The following is a 25,180-nucleotide window of genomic DNA, read 5'->3' on the forward strand; positions in this document are numbered from 1 at the left end:
TAGAACCGGCGTCTCTGTCTGGGGGGGAGACACGTTCCATGGCCCCTTTCCTCAGCAGAGTACGAACTTCCTGTCCCAACACCGGACCTTGCTCCGGGCGGACCACAGTCCAAACCACCCCGTTGAATTTTGGAGGGCGGGTTTTGAACTGTAGTCGAAACCCATGTATGGCAGTGCGCAGGACCCATGGAGAAATGTTCGTCAGGCTCCGCCAAGCCTCTGCAAAGTCTGCCAATGGAACCAGCCCCTCGGGGCTGGTGGTCGGTGTCTCGTGTGATCTTCTGGTGGACCCCTGAAGCCCCAGAACGGCAGGGGAGAGCCGCCGAAGATCCACGGTGAGTGAGTCTGAACGCCGCCTGACTGCAGACCCTCGGGGCAGGCAGTACGGCGTGGACTCGATGGTGGCAGGTGTGTCCTGAACGTGTAAACGGTGGGATAACATCACCCGTTGCCACGGCGGAGGGGATCTCGATCTGCCTCTGGGGGGGGTGGGGGGGTGCGGGAGGGGAGAAAGACTCCCCTACCCTGGTCTTCCCTGAGCTCCGTCGGGACTGGATGACGGTCCTCAGATCGCATCTCTCAGAAGGCTGAGGGTGAGAGCGCCGTCTCGCTGCCCCAGCTCCTCAGGGGGGCCCCCGAGAAGCGACACTCTGCTTCCTCTCCTCTCCGTAGGAGCTCGTAGAGGGAAGGTACCTACGCCTGGCTGCCTCAGCTGCCTTGGGTCCAGACCGGCGAGGGATGTACTGGCAGAACGCTTCGCCCTGCGTCTAACGCTCCGTGGTTCTGCGAAGCTCAGCCAGATCTTCCTCAGAGGGACCGCCCCTCTGAACCATCTCCTGTCAGGTCAGCTTGGTAGGCTTGAAGCACCGCCATGGTGTGCAAGCTCGCACCTGCCTGGCCCGCTGCCATGTACGCCTTCCCCACGAGCGTAGATGTGGTGTGACATGGCTTGGAGGGTAACGCCGGCTTCTCCAGGGAGGACGCAAGTCGAGGGGAGAGATAGCTCACAAGCGCATCCTCCACCCGAGGCATCCTCCCATAACCACGGTCCCTAACCCCCATCACATTACTGTAATTCAGTGATAGGGATGTGGAAAGCCGTGTAGAGAAGGGTCTGCCCCATGATTACTCAGTTCATCATGTAAATCAGGAAAGAATGGCAGAGACCGGCGTGGAGGTGGCGCGTGGTGCTTAAGAAACCTTTCATCAAGCTTACCACTAGCCTGTGGTGTCTGCTCCTCCTGTGGCCAGTTGATGTTGAGCTTAGCCACGGCTCTAGTCACCACCTCCAGCAGCACGTCATAGTCGGGCACTGCCAGATGACGCCGCCCGGACACCTGGAAGTCATCGTCCACTACGCTGAGCACGTCAACCTCCTCGGAGTCGGATTGCTGCAGCGTCTCCGGATCCAAACTGCGAGCGGGAGAAGCCGAGAACGGGCTCCCGAACGAGGAAAGGAAGCGTCGGAGCCAGCGGATGAAGGTCGGGAAAAAGCCTCAGCCGTCCCGAAATCCTCCGACATCGCTGTGAACCCCATGAGTGAAGCCACCGGGCCGCCGCAGGGCCCGCACCACGGGGTAAACACATCCGGCCATCCTCGGAAAAGAGAGAGCCATGCTGTACCTCAGTACCCGCACGGAAAGGGCTTCGCAATGGGCACAGGCAGCCCCCTCGAGAGCTGCCCGGGCGTGCTCCATCCCCAAACATGAGACACACATCTCATGAGAATCTCCATCCGTGATGTACCGAGGGCAAGAAAAAAAACTGTACATTTGGTTGCCGGACATGCTGGTAGACTTCTTCTTCAGGTAAGACACACTGCTTGTAGGACTGGAGCTTTCTTCAAACAACATACAGAGCACCTGCTGAATAGAAAAAAGCTAATGATGGGTGTGTACAGGTGTGCTTTATACTCCTCCGGTTATTCCGTCACACCTTACCGTTCTAGCAACAAGCCAATAGGATTGGAGTGATTTCATTCACGTTCAGACCTGCTACGCCTAGAGGCGTTCCCATAGTGTCGTAACCGACGCAGTTCGAGTTCCTTCGAAGGGGAATCCCCTGGCTTTGTTGAGCAGCTGCCACACCTGTACCTGCTGAAATTCAGTTCCCTGTCACAGAACTTTAGCCACTCCATGATCCTGCTGAACCGCTGCTATCCCCAGTTTCACAGGTGCAGCAACTCACCACTACTAAGCTGCTGATGACTTTGGTCCCTACATTGCAAAAATCAGTTGCTCCTGTACTGTGGAAATCTGTTGCCCCCTGAACTGCAGCTGCCTATGGTTCCCCCTGTGCTTCAGTTTGCTGAAGGTCAGTGAAACGCCTATGGAAAAAAACAAACTGTTACGTTTATGTTTTCACGGTGCTATGTCTACTGCTGTAATGCGAACCTCCTGTGAAGCACTTTGTAACCTAGGTTTTTAAAGGTGCTACATATTTGGTCACTGTTTGCTCCTGAGCAGGTACCTAAAGTCGGTTTCTCACAGTATCTCTGAAAACATCTGCCTGCTGCCAGAAACAAGGTTGATCAGATGAAAGTTGGAAAAATAAAACATTGAGCTGAGAGTTGAACTGAAGGAAACTGCAGAATTGGTGATTGTCTCATTAGGAGCGTCCTATTCCACGTTACATTCCAAAGTGTACTTTTTTTTTACATGATTTCAAAGGCCATAACTAATGCCGTTGTCGCAATAGTCCATTCATGAGCGAAAACAAAACAAACACAACCTGTTACAACAGAGAGTGATGAAGATGCAGATGCAGAGTATGACGTATAGAGTGAGAGAGGAGGAAGGTCATTGTGAAAAAGAGAGACAGACAGGCGGGTTGGGAGAAGAGGGAAAGAGGAGAGATAAATCAGCTGTGTGTTCAGCAGCTTCTCCTCTCCTCCTCTCTCTCTGATGATGCAGAACCTGGAGGAAGCTGAACTCTGCTTTCCACAACTCCTCAACACCTCCTGCAAGAAGCACATTCGCCCTCAGGCTGAGGCAATGTTCATTTATGTTGTGCTGTCCTCCATCTCTCTGCTCACTGTGGCTCTCAACCTGCTGGTCATCATCTCCATCTCCCACTTCAGGCAGAGTTAAATGTCTTAGCGTCGATAATAAATTGTTGTAGTGAGATCTGAGCATTACATCCTGATGGTTTGATGAGACTTTTGTTTATTAACAGTGCTTACAACAGCCACATTTACTATATAGATAGAAATGGAGTGTCAATTGTCATTACTGCTTTTATAAAATAACTCATTTTACTACTACTAACTACTATTGGTGATAGTGATTTTGGTGTTTGTAACATTCACAGTGTTGATATTCTCTCCCTTCAGGCAGCTCAACACCCCCACCAACCTCTTCATCCTCTCTCTGGCTGTCTCAGATTTCCTCGTGGGCCTCCTTGTGATGCCATTTCAAATCCTCTTAACAGAGCCCTGCTGGGTCCTGGGTGACCTGGTGTGTGCTCTGTATTATCTTTTAAACTTCATCACTCTCTGTGCCTCAGTGTTTAACATGGTGCTCATATCAGTCGACCGTTATGTGGCTATCTGTGACCCTCTGCACTACCCCACCAAAATCACTACAAAGAGAGTTCAAGTCTGTGTTTTCCTGTGTTGGGGTTACTCTGTTTTCTACAGCGTGATGTTTTTATACGATAACCTGAAACAACCAGGCAAGTATAATTCCTGCTATGGAGAATGTGTGATTAACATAATAGGACCTGCTGACCTTGTATTAGGCTTCATCATTCCCATCAGTGCCATCACTATTCTGTATGTAAGAGTGTTTGTGGTGGCTGTGTCTCAGGCTCGTACCATGCGCTCCCACATTATATCAGTCACACTGAAGCATTCATCAACTGTAACAGCTAAGAAATCTGAGTTGAAAGCAGCCAGGACTCTTGGTATTGTTGTTGCTGTGTTTCTCATGTGCTACTGTCCATATTACTGTGTTTCTCTATCTCTGGTAATCGGTTCTTCAACTGAGGCTCTAATGATTTTTGTGGCATTTTTTAACTCCTGTCTAAACCCTGTGATCTATGCCCTTTTCTACCCCTGGTTTATAAAATCTGTTAAACTCATTGTTACACTTGAGATACTGCAGCCTCACTCCTGTGGGGCCAACATACTGTAGAGAGAGACTGTGGAGTGACGAACACGAGACACATGAGCTTTTCTGTGAGGGAGAAAAAGTGTTTTTTATTTGCTGTTGCAGAATCACTAAAGTGAAGAAGACACTGAACAAATACACAAATGCTGTTTATTTAATTTATTTAATCTGTATTGATGTTATTAGATCTTTCTTCATTGCAATTCATGAACAGATGCTACAACAGTTATTGATTATGTGATCTTTGCATAAGGGACTCTGTCTACTGAAGGTCTTTGCATAACCAATCACAGTGATAATCATAATCACCACAATGAAAGGAAACACATTTATTTACCAATATTCCAATGTCAATTAAGTTAAACTTAGCCAGACATTACTCTATGTTTGTGTCAACACACTTCTGGGATTCCTCTGATTTATATTGCTGTTAGAGATTATATTAATATTAACAAATAATTAAATTAATAAAATTAACATTTATGACTTCATATTTAAGTATGAGAAACTTCTTAACTTGCTCTTCTTATTTAAATGAAATCATATAGAAAATAAAAAAAGAGGAGTAAGATATCATCAGTTATACTGTACTGTATATGAGCTACATTTTACCTAATGTAATAATACACACATGCTTTCAATATATTGCTATAACTAGAATTAGACAAGTTTTGTACTAAACCATGGTCTGTAAAAGGTAAACAAAATTCACACTGAAATAACTGAGACAGATAAAAATGCAGATAATACATGAGGTCATTAGACTGAGGTGGAAACTGGTTAATGGAATATCTTGGGCAGAGACAACTAAACTAACAACTGGTGTTGGCAATATTCCTAAACACTGCACTTTGTGCAGCATGCATCACAGACAACAAGGCAACCAAATTGATTAATATGCGCTAAAGACTGGAAAAAGTTTCTATTTGTACTTGTTTAATGATAATAATTGAATGATTCCAGTATTGGTGCTACACCATCACTACATCTAGGACCAAATTAACCCACCATGGGGCTCTACAGCAAAATGAGCTTACTGTTGTGCCATGCATACACACATCAGGATCCTGTTACATTTTATCATTGTTTTTAAAATTCACATGAATGTAACTTATACATTGGTCGTGGAGGGCTTTCAATTTCAGAACAATGGTTCAATAGTGTTGAGTTGTCCTTCAGAGTGGGGTTACTGGTTTGAACAACTGTAATCTCCACATAGTGGTAAATAAAACACATAACATTTTCTTTGCAGAATTGAAGATTTTTTTACTGGTGTCATAAAATATGCAAATTTCACACTGTGTGCCTGCCTGCCTTGTTTAGTTCTCAGTCCTGTTATTTTTATTCCCTTCTGTATTTATTTAGTCTGTGTTTTGGTTCCATGTCTTAGTTCCCAGTCCGGTGTTAATGTCTTAGTATTTACTCCTGGTCGGTGTACTTCAGTGTTTGCTATTTTGATCTGTTCAGTATCTGTCTTAGAGTTGTTGAGTTTTGGGTTCGGTCCTGTCTGTGGTCCTTTGTCCAGTATCTGTTATATAGTCTGTCTTGGTATTTCCCTTATTTGCTGTCCTGTTCCATGTTTACTGTTGTCCTGTTTCCCAGTCGGTTCCGTATCTGTTCCCTACTCCATTCTGTTAGTCAGTTGTCATGTTTCCTGTTTTGAGGTTTGGTTCCTGGTCTTGTGTTCTCTGTTAGCCCTGTGTTTTAGCTCCTGCTTCGTAGCTCCTAGTTCTGTGTCTCAGTTCATGTCTTAGAGTTTACTTTTGGTCTGTGTACTTCTGTGTTATTTTGCCCTCGTCTGCTCTGTGTTCTCTTTAATCCCAGCCTCAGTCTGTTCTGATCTGTCAGCTTGTGTCTTTATTAGTTTATTTTTATTCCTCTGATCTGTTATGTGTTCAGTAACCTGTGTCATGTCTGTTCCCTCCAGTATCCCTCTGCCTGGCTGTCTCTCTCTTCTCCCCTCTGCTCTCTCCCTGCCTGCCTGTGTCTCATTAGTCTCATGTCTGTCACCTGTGTTGCTCCCGGCCTGCTCGTTAGTCCCTGTGTGTGTGTGTGTGTGTGTGTATATATATATACCTGGTGTTTCTGTTTAGTCTTTGTCCGGTCATTGTCGCGTGCATACGCTCTGTCTCATGTTGTCGTGTTTAGCCCTGCCCTGCCCTGCCCTGCCCTGCCCTGCCCTGCCCTGCCGTGCCCTGCCCGTCTTATCACCCTGTTTCTTTGCATTTTGATTTCTGTTTGGATCACCTTGTTTTTGGACTCAGCCACTCTGCCATTAAGTGTGCTCGACTTTTGTTTGTTGGTTTAATAAATCTCCTGAACTGAACCTGCCAGTCCTGCATTTGGGTCCTCCTCCCTTCTCCATACCACAAACCCTGACAGCAAACCAGATTATACAAGTATTAAAGGTCCCTTCCAGACATGTTTTAAGGTACATAAAATATACTTAAAATGTTATCGTTGCCCAGCACCCAGCGGACTTATGGGCCTTTCAGACAGACTGTGACGACCGCACTGCTTCGCTGTGAAACCCATTATTTTCAATGGCTTGCGCCACGCCAGGGTGGTTTATTAATTATGATTGTATAATAAATATAATTGAGGAATACACGCGTGGCCAATAGAAATCGGGCCATCAGCTGGAAAGACCAGGAAGCAAAATGGAGGAAAAGCTAATACTGTGTGTGTCTGAATTCTCTAAACTATATAACACAAGTCTGCAATTGTACAGGGACATCGGGAGGAAAGCAGTAGCATGGAAACACATTTCCAACCAAGTAGGCATGTCAGGTGTGTTTTAAGTCACGTAGCGTGTCGGGTGTGTTTTAAGTCACGTAGTTGTAGGTAGGCAATAAATTTAAATTATTATGTTTTCTCTCTCAATAGCTCTACATCTATTTTCTTAATTGAAGTAGGACTGTCGGCCTCTTCTTCCTTGCTGCTCTTTTTCTTCTATCTAGCAGGGCTAGTGCTAGCGCTTGCTTCTTAGCACGGGACAGATACATATTTGCTACTGACCAAAAGCTGGAACAACAAACAAATGACTAGACCCACCAACCCAGCCAGCGCAGCACCGACCAGACAGCGTGTGGGTAGTATAAACATACTTACATATACATACATATACTACCTTCAGCCAGGGGCACCATATAGGGGAGAAAAGTTAGGAGAATTCCAAGGGCCCTTTACTGACAGGGGCCCCAAAAAATAAGTAAAACTAATATACAATAATATTATATTATACGTTATATAAACCATCATCACTGAGTGTATATATATATATATATATATATATATATTTCAAATATAATAATAAAATTAATGATCTCTTTGTTTTTACTTTTGGTAGTAAAAGTTAAATATCCCCATTGACCAAAAAGTAAACATCCATATTGACAGACCACCCCCCTGTATCTGCATGAAATGGTTTGGTCCTGCCTTAGCGCACTTATCAGTGATAGTGTTTAGTTGCAGTCAGTAGATGCGCCAGAAATATAGTGATCACAATGCTGACTAGTAAACCAAAATCTGGTTTTCAAAAAGGAAAGATAAAAAAGAGAGAGAGAGGAAAGACAAAGGAAAAGATGTCAATCTGTAACCCAGTTTTTCACCAAGAAAGGTGAGCAGCCTTTAGTCTGTGAGGGGTGTTAACCTATTGGCTAAATGTCCACAGTAAAATAAGCTAGCTAGCTACAGACTAGTGTTAGCCTACATTTCATCAACATTTAATCAGTACAGTGAAACGTTTAGCAAATCATTGTCCCTGCCCCTTTTAGCAGACTTAACAACAGATGAGTCAGCAGCACCCCAGTCTCCCCATAACTGTAGCTTCCCTGTCCCAGTGAAGAAGGTGAGCAACATGGTGTAAATGACATGTCAGTTAGCATCATTCCAGGGAGTCTGTAAATATTTATTAATGAAATTACACAAAATATTTTCTTGCACAATGATCATTATGAAATAAAATTTCAAAAAAAACCTGTCTGCACTGGATGCTGGACCGTTGGAAACAGTGAGTAGCTTACCTCTGCCTGCATGGAAGTTACTGACATGATATGATATGTTAATTTAGATTAAATTATGGCCGTTAAATGCCATCTATAGACTTTATTATTCCCATTATGAAGGGCAATTCATTTGAGAAGCTTGTACAGACACACAAAAAAATCTATTGTATCTAATGTAAGTAATCAAGTGGTGGTGATACAGAACTGTAGGTAATTTGGGTGAATGTTCTGTAGTGTTAGTGTCATTAATGTTAATTAATTTTACAATAAAAATACATTGAGACTGTAATAGATTGCCTGAAGGGCATTTTTTATGGTAGCTTTTAATCTTGCATCAAATAGTGAACTGCATACTGGATGCAGACTTGCATGTACAAATCACCAGCAGCAAATATTGGGGTAGTACTAGTATTGAACTACAAGAAGCCAGACAGATGCAAGCCTTTAATTAGAGTTATGTAAAGTTTTTGATGGGACAGTTAGGTCATAGACATGTGGTGACACAACCCATTCTCATCTCAGGCGTCATATATACACGCCTTGGAAAAACTGTGGCTATTGTACGCAAAACGGCGATTTTGCATGTGTATGATACACTGCAGTTTGCTACAGCATTGCAACACAAAGGAGACTAAACCTACAGCTGTGCACAGCCGATGTGCACAGCTGTAGTGTCGACATATTTACTGACTTAGGTTTAGGCACTATCTTCTTAAGGTTAGGGTAAGTTGCCTTGGGGGACTATCAACGACTCAAACACAAACATCTCTAGCTAACTAGCCCCGGGGGATCATATATAGACGCGCCTGGATGCGTCTCATACACATGAACCTGGGGGCATCTTCTATACACGAAAAATTTACATTTTGCATGAAATAAATACGCTTGTCAAGCGTGCATAGGGGAGAGCCGGGACGACTGAAACGCGTGACGAATGAAACCCAGCAATTTTCTCGGAGCCCATACAAGTCAGATATGCCAAACTACACTTACAGTCCACAGTACTTAACAGACCCGGGGAAAATCGGGTGGATATGTCACACTTTCATGGAGTTATGTGAAAGAAGCTGTTTTCAATCACGGAAAGTAAATTCACTCAAGCAATCTTATTTTTTTTTTGAATGACAAGTTCTGTTTATTGTTTCGTGTGTCATGGTCATGATGAAAAGTGTTTCATTCATCCCGGCTTTCTCCTATATAATGCCTGGCATAAGAACAGGCTGGATGACAACAGCTGCGCAGAGGCGGTATGGGGCCCAATTAGAGTTTTTTGTCATGGGGCCCAAAACTTCTGGCAGCGCCCCTGCCTTCAGCAGTCAGACGCGGTAAGTATAATCCTTGCCTTAGGGCTGCGCCACGGCTGCCGTAGCTAATCGCTGCCATTGTAGGCAATACTGGCAGCTGGTCTACTTTTGACGGAAGACGCAGCAAGCGGCACAGAGCAGATCGAACCAGGAAGTCAGACACAGCATAGTGAATCCAGTTGATTTTCAAAATAAAATACCTTGTGCAGACTCCCGATCGTATATCAACAATAAACACAGTTAATACAGACAAAAGAAGAAACAATTGAACTACGTAGCCTTCTTAACCATTGTTACCTTCCCAGCTTTCTGCTCAGAACCGTAGTTGAGAACAGACTGGCGTTCAATGATTAACTTATTCTGGCTCGCAGCTGGTAACTAGCTTTAGCAGTCCGGGCCACTCTGCCAGTCATTAACATGAAGAAGACGTCGTTGCAGCGTTCGTCAGCAGGAACTTTATTTCTCCTTTACAGCAGTAATTCACACATTACATGGCTCGTCAGCACTTCACCAGAGCTTGTTTTGTCAGTCTCACCCACTAGCTGAACAGTTTTAACTTACTCTTCCCAGCCACGTTAGCAGATCACACACTTGTTTTTCTTCCTGTTTCCCATACCACCACCGTCCTTAAAGGGCCAGGACGGTGACACCATGGTAGAAGCACAAAAATCAAGGACAACTTACCAAATCAACTAAATCTAATCTAACCTAAACAATTGAGCAAAATCAGGCAGGAAAAACGCTTTTATTCTGAAATGCGGGAAATGTGGGAAATTCAGCCCTGCAGGGAACGGGGGGAAACGGTTCACAGAGCTGTGATCGGTAGCAGAAGCACACAAAATAACAAATAAATAATAATAAATACACAACAAGTCAACAACGTGGTGCAGGCTAAACGCTCCACTGCTGAAACGCTTCAAGTGTGAGTTGACACTGTGCTGAGGATGGGTCAAAACGCTGCCTGTGTGAGTTCGGGGTTAGTCATTACTCACTAATGGAAAAGGGGGATTTCGTAGACACACAACCTGCTTCTCGCCCTCGAGTTCTGGATATTCTCTGCCTTTTTCAGCCAAGAAGGCTTTTTTGACATCAAAGCAGCTGACAACCTCTCCAAAATCTTTCTACAGCTTAGTCACTTAACCATTGAGTGGACAAGGATTTCTTTGTATGGGCGGTTATTGAGCAGGGACCGGAACTATTGGTGTGTCAGGGGCCAGGGCATGCTCGCTTAATTCTGAAGTTAATAACCTTTACGAGTGAAGCCATTCCCTCATTAAGATCGGAATTAGACATATTTGCACAAAGGTCTTCTTGGTGTAGCCTATTATGCAGTGGAGTTTCATGATGGGGTGACCAACTTGTTCCCCATGGAATGTGACTGTCCCGTCTGTTTGCCGACTATGGTGGGGGTGCCATCTCTTGTCACTCCAATAATCATGTTAATGTCAATCCCTCACTCCTCACAATGCTCCATAAACACTTTCTCCTTCTCCTTTTGTTGTTGCAGACATTGGTTTTCAAGCTCCTTTCAAACCAGCTGTCTGCTGCTCTCCAACATTTTCTGCCATATCTTTGATGTGTCAAAGTCAAAGTCAGCTTTATTGTCAGTTTCTCCACATGTAGGCCTACCAGACATACAGGGAAATCAAAAAGGCGTTTCTCACTAACCAACTCCCAGTGAAATAAAATAAATAAAATGCAACAACAACAAACAACTAAATTAAGAACAAAAATAAAAAGTATTCAAAACCAAACACAGACTGTCTTTGGCATCAGTGGTAATACTTATAATAATCCATTAATAATCTTGATACTGTGATGAAATCAAAAGCCACACTATTTGTCATATACAGTATATTAATATTTACAAGATACTGATGCAGTTGATAATGAAGGACCATCTGAATTATTTTAGTGAGGATGGTAAGGTTTGAAATTGTTATTTAGTAGAGTAAGATTGTTTAAGATTAAGATTAGTAGGGGCAGAAAACAGATGGCTTTCATGATTTACAAATAAAATGCCAGTCTGGAAAGACCATGGTGAGCACATGATCCGCTATAAGAAAAACAGTTTGCTGCTACACGCTAAAAAGGTTGCAATTAGTAAATGTATTATTCGGTTAAACATTAACCGTTTGTGTGCTAAAACTGCAGATGCAGCCAGTAACGGACATGAACAGACAAGTGCAAACGTCCCTCAGACAAGAAAGATATGACAAAAATGCATCTCAGGTGAGGAAAAATACAGACGTGTCTCCCCGTAAAAACTAAACAGTTAACTTACTACTATTTGCTTTATGTAAAAGGTCACTCAACTGTGTTCATTGTGTTCACTATCTTTTCAGTTCATAATTCAGCGTGATTTTCTATTATCTTTATCTAACCTCTTCTTAGCCTCTTAGATGAAAGGCAAAATGTCTTAGAGTATCTTCAACCAAGTCCAGTTGCCCTTGATTTTAACCTTCCTTTGATGACTATGACCTGGATGATAGAAAATATTTACAGATTTAAATTTCTACAGCATGCTCTTTCCAGTTTTGCTGTATTGCTAGCAGCCAAATTCAAACCTGCATCAACATTACTATGATAATTACGGCTCAAGTGATCTGAGGTTGAATCTGTGCTTTTATTATGTCTGCATTGTTTTGATTTGGATGAGAGAACAGCCTCCATCATGTACTAAAATCCTGTGCTGATCAGCTAGCTGATGTTGTTACTGACATTTTCAACATCTCACTGTCTCAGGAGAGGGTTCCCACCTGCTTCAAGACAGCCACCATCATTCCTGGACCTAAAAAGTCTGCAGTGTCTAGTCGCCCTGTGGCTCTCACTGCTATTCTGATGAGGTGCTTTGAGAAACCCGTTCTTCAGCACATAAAGAACAACATCCCAGCCAACCTAGACCCTCACCAGTTTGCTTTCAGAACCAACAGATCCACAGAGGATGCCATCTCCACTGCCCTCCACTCAGCCCTCACACACCTACATGGGAATGCTGTTTGTGGATTTCAGCTCAGCATTCAACACAATCTCTCCCATGAAACTGATCAGCAAACTCAGCACTCTGGGTTTAAATACAACACTCTGCAACTGGATATTGGACTTGTTCACAAACAGAATCCAGTCAGTTCGGATTGGCGGACTCACCTCCTCCACTCTAACACCAGATCCCCCCAGGGCTTTGTGCTCAGCCCCCTGCTGTTCACACTGTACACCCACAACTGCATCCCCCGACATGAAGAGAACTCTGTTGTGAAGTTTGCGGATGACACCACCATCATCAGACGGATTTCAAACAACGATGAGACTTCATATCGGGAGGAAATTCATAATCTTGCAGAGTGGTGCTAAGAGAACAAACTACTGCTCAATGTCAGCAAAACTAAGGAGCTGATCGCTGATTTCAGGAAACAGGAGATAAAGCCACACACTCCTGTCTACATCAGTGGAGCTGAGGTGGAGCAGGTGAACAGTTTCAGGTTCCTGGGAATCAGCATCACAGAGAACCTGACATTGTCGTCTCACATCTCCACGCTGGTGAAGAAAGCTCAGACGCCCGTACAAATTCCCACGCCAAGTTCTTGTCAGCTTTTACAGAGGAGCAATAGAAAGCATCCTGACTGGAAACATCACAAACTGGCATGCAATGTGCACGGCCCAGGACCGGAGGGCTCTGCAGCGGGTGATTAAAACTGTTCAGAAGATCATTGGTACCAGAGACGTTTTAAGAGGAGACACGCCACTTTAAGAATCCTCAATACTACTCTATAAGGTGTGACGCCATGTGTGGGTGTGGCCAATCTCTTACTACCTTGCAGGTGAAGAGCTGAGGCTGACTGCAGTAACTCTGGGGCACCATGGCCCATTACCCTGAAGACTATTTGTAACTCCTCATTCATATTCTTCAGAGGGCTGCTGCTGGGCTGTTACAGGCCTCCATCTTTGGTTTGGTTTCGGGACATGCTGTTTTAGTTGTAGTTATCTTTTTTCTTGCACATTACAACACCCTTAAACACACCACACCTATGCATCCATCAGCCTGCATGGACACTACTAGCATGAAGGGCCTACAAATTTCGTTTAGTTATACAACCGTGTGCTGTGTAAGGCACTACCTTGTAAAGCTGATGATATACGGGGCAACTTTTTGAGCAATGTTGCTAGGCAATCTTGCTGGTGACACGTCCAACTATGTTTTGAATGGATAGCGGTGGTGTGGAGAGGGTGGCGGAGTGATGGGAGAAGGGGATTACGGTAGTAATCCTTACTCATTACAACATTGCCCAGCACCATTGCTCTAAAAGTTGCTTCGTGTATCATCAGCTTTACTTTCTTCAAATAAGAAACACGGAGACTTACTAGAGAAATTTAACCCAATTACAATGCAAGCTGACGTATGCTAACTCAGTTTGATGTGTTGAGTAAACTTCGGCATGATGTTAATTCATCACGTTAAGTTAAGTTCTGAATTTGATAACAAGACAATTTAAATACAAATACAAATTAAACTGGCATATTGATCATGAGATTTGAGAACACTGTCAGGTATCAAGTTAAGGTGTCAACTCTGAAAGTTGTTTTTCCTGCAAAATAACAAGAGCAAAGTCAGTTAAGTCTGTTGGGACATAGAAATGCTAATAATTAAAATAAATTCTTATAAAACTTATTTATGCCAAAGAATATAAGTTGGTCTTTCTACACGTGCACAGACTTCCTTAGGCCCTGTTCTACCAGCATTAGCAGGGTTTTTATGTAAAATTTAAAAGTCTGCAGGCAAGAAACAGGAGCAAACAAAAAGTGAGGAAAGTAAGTATTTGCTCCAAGCTAAGAATGAAAGCATTTCATAGTAGGCAAAAAAGAAATCAGAGACCGCAGTAAAGAGAAAAAGAGGACATAAGAAAGACCAGAAATAAAGACAGTCAAAAAGAAGAACACCACATTCCTTCCTTATTCTCAAAAACATCTAAAATGAAAGTTACCAGACTGCTTGAGTTTATGACTAATTTATTATCATTCCAAAACCAAAATCTCAACTAGAACATTTACAGTGTGCATAGCTTAATATAAGGCAATCAACTTTTAATAATTCTGGTAAACACCTCACATTTTCTTTTATCACCGTTACATAGAGAAATGATTTGATAAATTTTGCTGAGACACATATATACAGTATGTATGTACTTCTGGTTTTTAACATTGTTAAATTATCTTTAATGTCCATAAAATTTATTTTTACAGAATAATAGATTACTAAAAAAATTTGGATGATATTCAGATGTCATCCAGTTAATAAAAATTCAGCTTCAGGATTCCTAAATTTTAATCATACTGAGGATCCCACACAGATACACAGGTAGATATGTTATTGTGCAATATGGTGAATTTCATGATGGTAAATGTCAACAATGAATCAAGAGCCATTCTTGTGGTGTTATTAAAGACATTTGGCAAGCTGAATTCATGAAGTTCTAATCAGTCCATGAGCTAAGCCATCCTGAGATAGTCCTGAGATGAAGAAAATCTACATGTGCTTTTTTTTAAACTACCTAGATAACATTTGGAAGACAAGATGGCTGAGGACAAACATAGAAAAGAACTTTGATGGAGATGTTATCTGATTTGCAGTATCCTTTGCTCCATTTGTTGCCAGACTTCTAGATCCATCATGCTTCAGCAGGACCTCCACTGGGTAATGGTCACTGACCTCCAGTGCCTGAACAGAAACCACAGAAGAAACAGGTTACAAACATCAGAGCTCATTATTGTTTTAGTTCAGTCTGTCAAACACACACACACACACACACACACACACACACACACACACACACACACACACACACACACACACAGCCCTTACCTGCTCCTCTGTGAGTTGGTATTCCTCTTGGAAGTTAAATGGCTTTGCTGAAAGAGGCACAATTGCTGTGGCAAACCTGTCCCCATTCACGACGATCCTGATGTAACACGCAGAATGGACAGAGCAAAGGACACATTTTACATTTTGACACACTACAGCAAACTTTGAAAATAGCGAATTAATTCTGTATACATTGTTATTTCTGACAACTCATTGCCTTTACTGTATGCGTACCGATCATGCTTACTGTTGAAAACCCTGTCTACATGAAAACGCAAAAACACGCTATCAAGAGCATGCCAAACCAACAGGTGGCTATATGACCCTAACTGTAAAGCCACATTGGCCAAATAGAGCCTAATAAAATCAAAAACAAAGCAGGCAGTGGTGCACAATCTGACTTCAAACACAGCAGATAACGTTGCGCACTCTGACGTCGCAAAAACTCCGGTTTCACTGTCTACACGACAACACTGCAACTGGAGTTTTTAACATCTTCACACTGGCAGTTTTCATAAATGTTCGGTTTCAGTGGCCTGACACGGCATTTCCGTGTGGACAAACAGCCAAACCACATAGAAGAAGTTACGGTTTTGAAAATACCCATGTACGTGTAGACAGGGCCTTTGTTTCCTAAAGTTACTACAACACAACAAACTCCTCTTGCCGACTCTGATTCACGATTCTTCCGCTATCCTTGAGCCAAACTCAGGTTTCCTGTTAAAAACAAAAGGTGTCACTCGTATGGATCCTTTCCATGATGCTGTCAGGCAAATAGTATAAAAGTCTGAGCCATAGTAATTTCAACAACTAAATATGTGAAAATAGAGAACGGGTTTTAAAATACTGAAATTATTTTTTAAGGAACGTGAGTTCACCTGTCGTAGGTGCAGGAGGTGGTCAATCGCACAGTGGTGTCAGTCTTATCGGGAATGAGCCAGATGAGGTTCTTGTCGGTAATCAGACGGACATTCTTCTTGTTCTTCTTGGCAAGGTAGCCACAGTCAGCGTTGAAGTCCCCGAGAAGCATCACATTCTGCTCATATACACACACATTCACAACAACGCTGATGTAAGACTACACCTTAATTAACTTATATTTTAAAAGTGTCCCCAGAGTAAGCTTTTACCTCAGTTTTCCACATACTCTTCACATCTTGCAAAACGTCATACAGTGCATCAAGCTCCTTGGTGGTGTTGGTTGGAGTGGTGTGCTGAGGTATGAGAACAAACTCCTTTATCGCTGAAAATATAGATGGGTGTTGGAGGGAGGAAGGATGCAGGGGGAGGTGTTTACATGCTTGAACATCACCACCCTTTTATGTATCTTAGATGGAATCCAGAGTGGAAGAGGACCGACCTGTCTTGGGGGCTCTAAAGCGGACAACAAAAGGCTCTCTGGAGAAAGCATCAACATCTCCTGGTCGATTATCTGGGTACTGATACTGGCCAATGACTGTAACTGTATCAGTCCTGCAGACAAACACATTACAACCTCAACATTACTGGCTGTACTTCGGCTTAACATTTTGGTGTATGGAGCAACAAAGTGGGACGAGTATAGACACACAAGGTTCAGCTCACCTGTACACAAACACATACTGCTCCTGGTAGTCCCCCCTGCCCAGTCTCCCACTGGCCACAGCTTCATACTTATATTCAGTGTCATAGCTGAATATTAAAGAGATCACAGACAGAAATGTGTTAATAAAAAAACAGCTGTGTTGCACTGTACTGATGTGACAGTGCGGTCTGGTGCAGTGCATGTGGATGTGAAAGCGAGTGATCACCTGTTAAGGCGGTCAACCAACAGCGGTATAGCTTTCTCTTTACTGTCTCTCACTTCCTGAAGCAAACACACATCGCAGCGAGTGATGATCTGGAATAGATCACAGCAATGAAAAAGGGTTAGGGTTACGTGCTTGGCTTGCATTTGCATGAGTAAGTGTGGGTGCTATTTTTGAGTCCGGTATCCAGTTCTATAAATACTTCCATGGTCTAGGCTAGCGAATCTAATAGTTTCTAATAGTATGTATTGCATTGATAGACTGTACCGTATGATTGTACCAGAATAAGTAACGCTACATATTACAGTTCACACATCCAATATTTACTTTATAATTATAGTGAAAAGGGGTGATTTGCACTGTAATGTAACACATTTTAGATATTTAGTTTTAATAGCAATGTACTGTCACTGAAAACCCATTACTTTTCAAGAAAGGTTGGTAAAAACGCAGGGAATGTTGACATGTCAAGAGATGAATTGATGTATAAACACCTCCCACTATTCGTTATGCTTTTGTTTTTTTGTTTGTGAGTGAAAGTAAGTGTTTTGGGCCCTTTTCTTGTTAATGAGTTGATAACATGACACAGTATATGACACATATTAGCAGTTATATATAACATCAGTTTAAATCATCCAATGGATTGGATCACTTAGTATGTTTGTATGTTTGTACCACAGCAACAATGATAATGTACACTATATTAAAATTATTACTTTTCTGTGCAAATCATCATTTTACCATGAGCAAGTCTCAATCCAAAATGTTACCTCGTTTTCCCCAATTTCCCTGTCTTGTTACCCAGTAATGACGTTACTGTACCCTGTATATATCCAACAGTTAACCAGTATTACTTCTCTTCCCTCTTAACTACCTCTTACTTTGTATTTACTTTCCCAATCCAGGTACCCACAGAGCATTCTATTATTGATACCTTGCATATATACTTAAAATTGACACAGTAATTTGGGGGCTGTAATTTAAAGGGGGATAAATGAAAACATTTGGCCACTTATGTTCAAGACAGAGGTCAAGGTCTCAGCCAAATCCATCTGTCTTTGTCTTACCTTGGTAAGAATTTGCATGACATTGCTCTTCTTGGACTTGGAATCCCCGTAGTGTTGGAGGTTGAAGGCACAGATTCTAAACTCTGAAGACCCTTCGACATCGCAGACACCCACGAGGAAGGAGAGTAGGAGGAGGGAGGAGGACCTCATGGCACAGAGCTGCAAGAGAAAGCAGTGAAAACAAACATGCACAAGGATGATAACATTTTATTAAACATCTACAGTTTAACACAAAAAAAATACATGAGCAGCAGTAACTGTAAATACACTGTGGATTACAAATCTGGAGAGTTGCATGAGACAAAATGCAAGTCAGTTACAGGCCGGACCCCCAGACTCACTCACCAAACACATCACTCAATCCACACACACACACACACACACATACACATCCTATCATATCCCGACACACATCTACATAACCACCAGGGAACAACATTGCTGTGGCCAACCATGATTTGAGGCAGCATTACTTTTTATGTTAGCTTAATTAAAAAGTAAAAATACAAGTTCTTCAGTAAACCAATGAACCCATCATGACTACATACAGAACAGTCTAAGACAGCCAACAGATCAATGACATAACAATAGCTTTATGCAGTGTGTTTGTGGTTTAAAGATTAACTGCAGACTACATGGAGCTCCAGTAATCACTGCTATCTGTCTGTGATCGTCCCGTAGTATCACTGATCAGCACTCGCAGTGGAGCTTCCTGATTTGCTAATGTGTTATTTCCCCTTTACTCCCCAGGACGACTTACATCTGGAAGGCTAGGGTACGGTTTAGCCAATATTTAACTTAGCTAGGTAATGTTCTTTTTTGAGGGAAATAATAAATAATAAATAATTACTTTCTTGTTCAGGGTTAAATAAGAAAATCAGTTCCACTGTCATATTTGTTCATAAAGTATGCTGCTAAACCTGGGAACCTGGGATTAGCTTAGCATAGCATAAAGACTGGAAGCAGGGGGAACAGCTAGCCATGTCCAAAGTAAAAAATAAATAAATACTAACAGCGCATCTAAAGTTCATTAATTAACACACATATTTTGTTTATTTAACTCATACTTCATATTCAACTTGTAGACGTGAGAGTAATCTCATCTCTCAGCAAGAAAGCCAATAAGTGTATTTCTTAAAATGTCAATCTCTTCAAACAATATTAAACTTTAAAAATAAAAGCAAATGTACAAACTGTTGTTGGGCTTTGAGCGATTTGGTCAGTTGATACAGCAGCTGATCATATCAAGTAAAAACAGTTTTCAGAGTAATTTGATAAATGTGAAAGTGTTTCAGTCCTGATCAACCAGAGTTAGTAATTAATGAGTAACATGAAAAGCCCACCACACAGACCACTCATTCACACATGAGGCCTTTTGTTTAACCAGACAGAAACATGAAAACAAAGATCTGAATAGGGGGCAGGAGAGGCTTCATGCTGCTCTGCTCAATTTTATGTTATTCAGGATGAGAAGTAAAGCAAATGTGATGTCATGGTAACTATGGGAAACTTTATGGCCATCAGCACTGTTTACTGCTGCTAGTTACACTTCTGTTTTTCACCAGCACTCATGTGACAGGTTTACTGAACTATAAATAATGTATCTATGTTACATATCTATGTACAGGATTAAAGTTGTGCTTTGTCCCCGGTTTAACAACTGTTTGGCTGTTTGACACATGTGTTTTGTTTGTTTTCTGTCTTCACGTCTCTCTCTCTCTCTCTGTCTTTCTGTCTTCGTCACACTCATAGACACACACTAACATAGAGACATCTCAGGTTACAAGTCACATTCAGCAGCAGAGTTATTTACCTGACTCACAATTTAAAAGAATAAGCAGTCAAACTGAAGAAACAGCAACTCACCAGCTTGTTAGTTCTTGGACTTGTAGGGTGTCTTTGTTTCTTGATCCCTCCTCTCTTGTGAAACTCGGATCTTGTCTATCCAGGGTGTTTCCTGTGGGAGGGACTTCTTAGTGCACAAGTCTAACCTCAGCCTACAGTAAGTACTGTGCTGGCAAGAGAGCTTCTTCTGTTAATAAGTTTAGTTTACTTAGCTCAGTTTGTATCTTAGACTTACTGGCATAAAAATAAACCTTCAAGGCTGCACTTAATGTGTGTCCAAAAAAAAAACAAGTTCAGAAACAGCTGTCATGGGAAGCTAACACACAATACTGAGTGAATCAAGAGTGTAGATATAAGCATTCATGTCAAATGACAGAAAACAAATATAGATTATACTTAGTATAATTATAGTGTGTGTATATATATAGTATATATAGTATGTATATAAGGAGATGTTTATGTGTAAATGTTTCTCGTAATGAACTACATGTAGCAATTTCTACAATTTAACCAGTAAAAGTTTTTGTTTTTGTTTCAGCTCTCTCATCCAAAACTCTCTCTTCAGTGTGAAAGTAAATATCATTTTGCCATTTTCTTTGTCTCAGTTTGTTTCTCACACACACACACGCACACACACACGCACACACGTTTAATCACAAGTAAAAGCAAGTGTGACATGACATTTTAAAACTTTTTAAAACAAGCCACTGCCGTTCTCAGCATGTCACCACTTTGCTCCACCTTCTGTGCAGTTTTGAAAAACGGGTGAGAATCGTAGACTGAATCGGACAACATTTTGCTCAGATGTCATCTCGTCATGTATCACAGAATTTTAGAATTACGTTTTCCTAACTCCTAATTCACACATTGATATGTTCTTTTGTATTATTTGTGTGTAAGTCTTTTATTTAAAATAAAGCATGATGACATTCAGCATGTCTAAGCTGTGTTTGTAATATGCACAAGTTGTTTAAGATAGGTTTTATATCAAACTGTGAGACTTTCCAAAATAATGGCCCAATATTTTATTTATAAAATTTCACTTAGAGCTTGGACACAGTCAAATGAAAACATAAAAATGACTAAAGCATGAGACCAGATGAGGAAATATTTCATGTTTTATGTGTTTTATTGTGCCACAAATGTCATTCATAAATACAAAAAAATGTACATTATGTTACATTATTTATGTTTGGGGTCCATTAACCCCCCAAGAGTCAGAATATGAAAATCCAGTCTCTTTAACCAGGTTTTACAGCTGAAGTCTCTGAGTCTCCAAACAAGTAATTCTCTAAAGCATTTTCTGCAGCAGACTTCTGAAACACGTCATCAAAATAATGTTGATATACTTCTCCTTAATAAAGAAAGTGAGGTATCAAGCTAATAAAACAATGTTAAATCTGTTTTTTCAGCTGGTCCTGGACTCTGGTACCCCAAACTAAGGAAAGAAAATCATTTTTAAATTGATCTTCAAAAGATATATATATTTGCAGCACAAAGTTGGATTAAGAATAAGAAGATTGTGTTCTCCGCAAAATAATCATGTGTGAGTTTAGAGCATTCAAGCATACTGTAGGTCAACCTTTTCCCATGAAAGTCTGTGAAACATCCAACATGGCCCATGAGATGGATGACAGAGTGATAGTACTCGATACACACCAGCAGAGGGTGCTAAAATAAAGGCCAAGCAGACTGTAGAGGTTGTTTTTAGATATTATGGTTGTTACAGTACAGGTAAATCTTTTCATCTAGCATAAAGTGAACCATCAACTAAGTGTGTCTTCCTGCTCCTCCTAATCCTTCAGAATTAAGTTTTGTCAGCTCACCAACACAAATACCCAGGGCATGACTCCCAGCAGCAGCACCAATTTACTTCAGAATAAATACAGAAAACCTCATACAGTGTCATGTTTTAGATTTTAAGAAAACTGGCTTTAGTTTGACAGACAGATTGAAAGGGGGAAGAACTTTGGATCTCCATGGCTCTCTGTGTTTGCTTTTAGTTTCGGTCAGTGCAAGCGGACACATGCAATATCAATAGAAACCATAAGCAATGTGCCAGCTGCGTGATTGTGATGAGAGTGAGATCACTGACCGTGGCACTCGGGACACGAGGAAGCCAGGGGCATTCTCATAGCGCACCTGGAAAGGTCATACAGGTCAGAATTATAACCAGCTGAGTCTGAATCCAATCAAGAGTTCAGTAGCTGTTATCCTACTAAGGCCCCATCCACACTACTCCGTTTTAGTTGACAAACGGAGAATTAAAACAAATACGATCTCCGTCCACACCAGCGTTTTGGCTGTGTTTTGGAGTTGCTCTCCGTCTACATTAAAACGACTGAAAACACACAGTAGGGCCCGTTCAGGTACACTGGGCATGTGCGTGCCAGTGTAAACATGAAGCAGATGGTCTATTCCGTAGTTACAGAAGATTTGGCGAAATAATAAATAAATACAGAGAAAGCATCAGACCAGTTTTATTTTTTTTTGCATGCACAAATAACGAGCTGGTACTGTTGCTGAATTTAAAGGGCAGTTTTTTACTTCTGCGTCAAATCGACGGCATAGGTGACGGCGTAGGCTACGGGGCTATGCAGAGGCTACGCCGTCGCCTGATGTGCACCTCCTCAAAAATGTAACTACACGTCGAGTCAACACGGACCATAAGCTCTGTGATTGGTCGGCTGGGTAGCCTCGCAATGCCTCCAAGCGGGCCGGAAGTACCCCGTGCTTTAAAGTAACATTTACTAGTGGCCAAAACGGCGGCTGAATCAATATATTTGACTGTCGCAACCCAAGTGAAATGATTCGTTTCGCTATCAGAATGTGATCCAGCCGCACGTTTACAATTTTACCCCCATTTATGTTAGCGGAGCGCTAAACCGGAAGTTAGCCTGCTCGGTCGGCAAAAGTCAACACAGTGGACGCTGTAGCGCTACTGCCGACTAGCATTTGGGGGTGTAATTGCAGAATGACGGACACCTACGCACAAGTATAAATGCATGGCTACGTGCGTAGCCTACGGCGTAGGTTAGGTAGGTAGGTGTGGCAGCAGAAAACAGACTGGGAGTCGTTGCAAAGGAAACGGCAACATGCACAGTACGAGTGTAGGCAGATAAGTCTTATTTGCACGGTACATAATATTATAGTAAAAATACGATGTCAAAAACCTGGGGCGAGTTCAATCTCAAAACACTTTGCACCGGTTTGCAATGTTTTCAGATTGAATGGCATGTTTCCTTGAAACGTTGCGCAACGTTCTGCAACGGGCCTCGGGGTATGTTTTCTCCCGTTTGGTGGGCGTGTCTCATGTGTTACCCAATCAACTGCAACAAGTTTGTAAACACAACGGCGTTAAAAAGCCAGGAAAATGCAGTGCGCCTGCGAACACAACAGGGTGTTCAGGGAACCACCGTTTCCGGTGAAAAAAACGTTTTGCTACATTTTGTCGGCGCTGAACTCGCCCAGGGTGTTCAGGGTACCACCGTTTGCGTTGAAGGAAACGTTTTGCTACGTTTTGTCGGCGCTGAACTCGCCCCCGGTCAGTAGCATTGTGTTTCTGCTTTGCAAGACCCAATCAGAGAGCCGAGCGTGAGCAGCTGTGTCATCGTTTCTAAAGTCCTCCATTTTGGCTTTTGGCCCGTCTTCACTAAAACGCCCTCCGGAGTTTTGAAATGTAAAATGGGGTCGGCAGCGTTTCTAAACTTCTCCGTTTTAAGTCTTCGTTTTCGTCGTTTTAGTCTGGACGGGAGGTGCAAACCTAGCAAAAGGTCTCCGTTTTAATTTGAAAACGCAGTAGTGTGGGTGGGGTCTAACAGGGTATAACGTTGCATAATCAACAATAAACCTGTAACCTGTTTGCAGCCACTGTTAATAAATAAGCGGAGCGTAAATGATTACGTTAATCGACCACATCAAGTTTGGCAAGTAAACAAACGCTCATTCATCTTTTCATAACGAAGAACAGTCGGAGATAACCTTCGTAGGTTATAACTAAAGGAAGAAGCATGCTAACGTTAGATGGCCAATCCTGAGCTGAACATGTTTACTAACCTCTGGTTACTAACCTATTTTGCGTTCAGCGCTTCTTTGTTTGGGCTTTGTTGTATGAAGTTTTAAAGCCAAAGTTTATGATGAATGGCGGAGCAGCTGCAGGGAGGGGAATAACATCAAACTCATCAGACTTTTCCTAAAAATAAACATTGTTCACGAGTCCGAGTCGAGCCTCAAGTCGAGTCTGAAGTCACTGTGTGTGCGACTTAAGTGAGTCCCAGTCTCAAACTTGAGTCCCCATCTCTGCCATGTATCAACATGTATTTCTTTACGCCTACATTTAAGTTTTCAGACGAACTCAAGGATATTAGATTCAGAAAAGACTCATATTTTCAAGTTCTTCAGCAATTTAACATTCCAATAAACTTGGACTTTTGCAAGAGATAGGCCCAAGGGCGTCGCTTTGTGATAAAAAGTGGTGGGGACATCAGGGCTCAGATTAGGGGCGTGATGAGACACTTGGGTCAGGAGACGATGTAAGAGAACCTGGGTCTGAGGTCCTCCCACAGAAAATTTGAGCATTAAACACTTAATTTCCTGCAATCTGGAGACATTTTCTGATCCAATTTACAGTGGAAATGTCTTTTTTTTTATAAAGGGCAGGTAGGTGACAATTCATAAATATAAAAATATAACAGAATAAACAGGTGCAGGTCATATTATTAGTTATTATATAATTAGAATATCATCAAAAACCTTTTATAATGTATACATTCATTCCACACAGACTGATATATTTCAAGTGTTCATTCCTTTTGATTTTGATGATTATAACTCACAACTAATGAAAACCCCAAAATCAGTATCTCCGAAAATTAGAATATTGTGAAAAGGTTCAATATTGAAGACACCTGGTGCCACACTCTAATCAGCTAATTAACTCAAAACACCTGCAAAGGCCTTTAAATGGTCTCTCAGTCTAGTTCTGTAGGCTACACAATCATGGGGAAGACTGCTGACTTGACAGCTGTCCAAAAGACGACCATTGACACTTTGCACAAGGAGAGCAAGACACAAAAGGTCATTGCTAAAGAGGCTGGCTGTTCACAGAGCTCTGTGTCCAAGCACATTCATAGAGAGGCGACGGGAAGGAAAAGATGTGGTAGAAAAGTGTACAAGCAATAGGGATAACCGCACCCTGGAGAGGA

The 25,180-nt window shown here is 42.0% G+C and overlaps 2 protein-coding genes across 2 annotated transcripts; one reads left to right on the forward strand and one right to left on the reverse strand.

Moving 5' to 3' along the window:
* The first annotated feature begins 2,903 nt into the window (after positions 1–2,903).
* Positions 2,904–4,133, forward strand: LOC123975482 (trace amine-associated receptor 13c-like). The gene is made up of 2 exons (XM_046057007.1): positions 2,904–3,079; positions 3,332–4,133. Exons 1-2 carry the CDS (start codon positions 2,904–2,906, stop codon positions 4,131–4,133), a joined length of 978 nt encoding a protein of 325 aa, XP_045912963.1.
* A 10,274-nt stretch (positions 4,134–14,407) lies between these two features.
* Positions 14,408–20,104, reverse strand: dnase1l1 (deoxyribonuclease I-like 1). The gene is made up of 9 exons (XM_046057537.1): positions 19,998–20,104; positions 18,132–18,290; positions 17,068–17,156; positions 16,862–16,948; positions 16,638–16,750; positions 16,408–16,520; positions 16,156–16,313; positions 15,278–15,374; positions 14,408–15,133 (listed from the first exon to the last, which is right to left on the reverse strand). Exons 2-9 carry the CDS (start codon positions 18,279–18,281, stop codon positions 14,963–14,965), a joined length of 978 nt encoding a protein of 325 aa, XP_045913493.1. The 5' UTR covers positions 18,282–18,290; positions 19,998–20,104; the 3' UTR covers positions 14,408–14,962.
* Between the last annotated feature and the right edge of the window lie 5,076 nt (positions 20,105–25,180).

Source organism: Micropterus dolomieu, linkage group LG08, assembly GCF_021292245.1.
Source record: "Micropterus dolomieu isolate WLL.071019.BEF.003 ecotype Adirondacks linkage group LG08, ASM2129224v1, whole genome shotgun sequence".
Classification (NCBI taxonomy): domain Eukaryota; kingdom Metazoa; phylum Chordata; class Actinopteri; order Centrarchiformes; family Centrarchidae; genus Micropterus; species Micropterus dolomieu.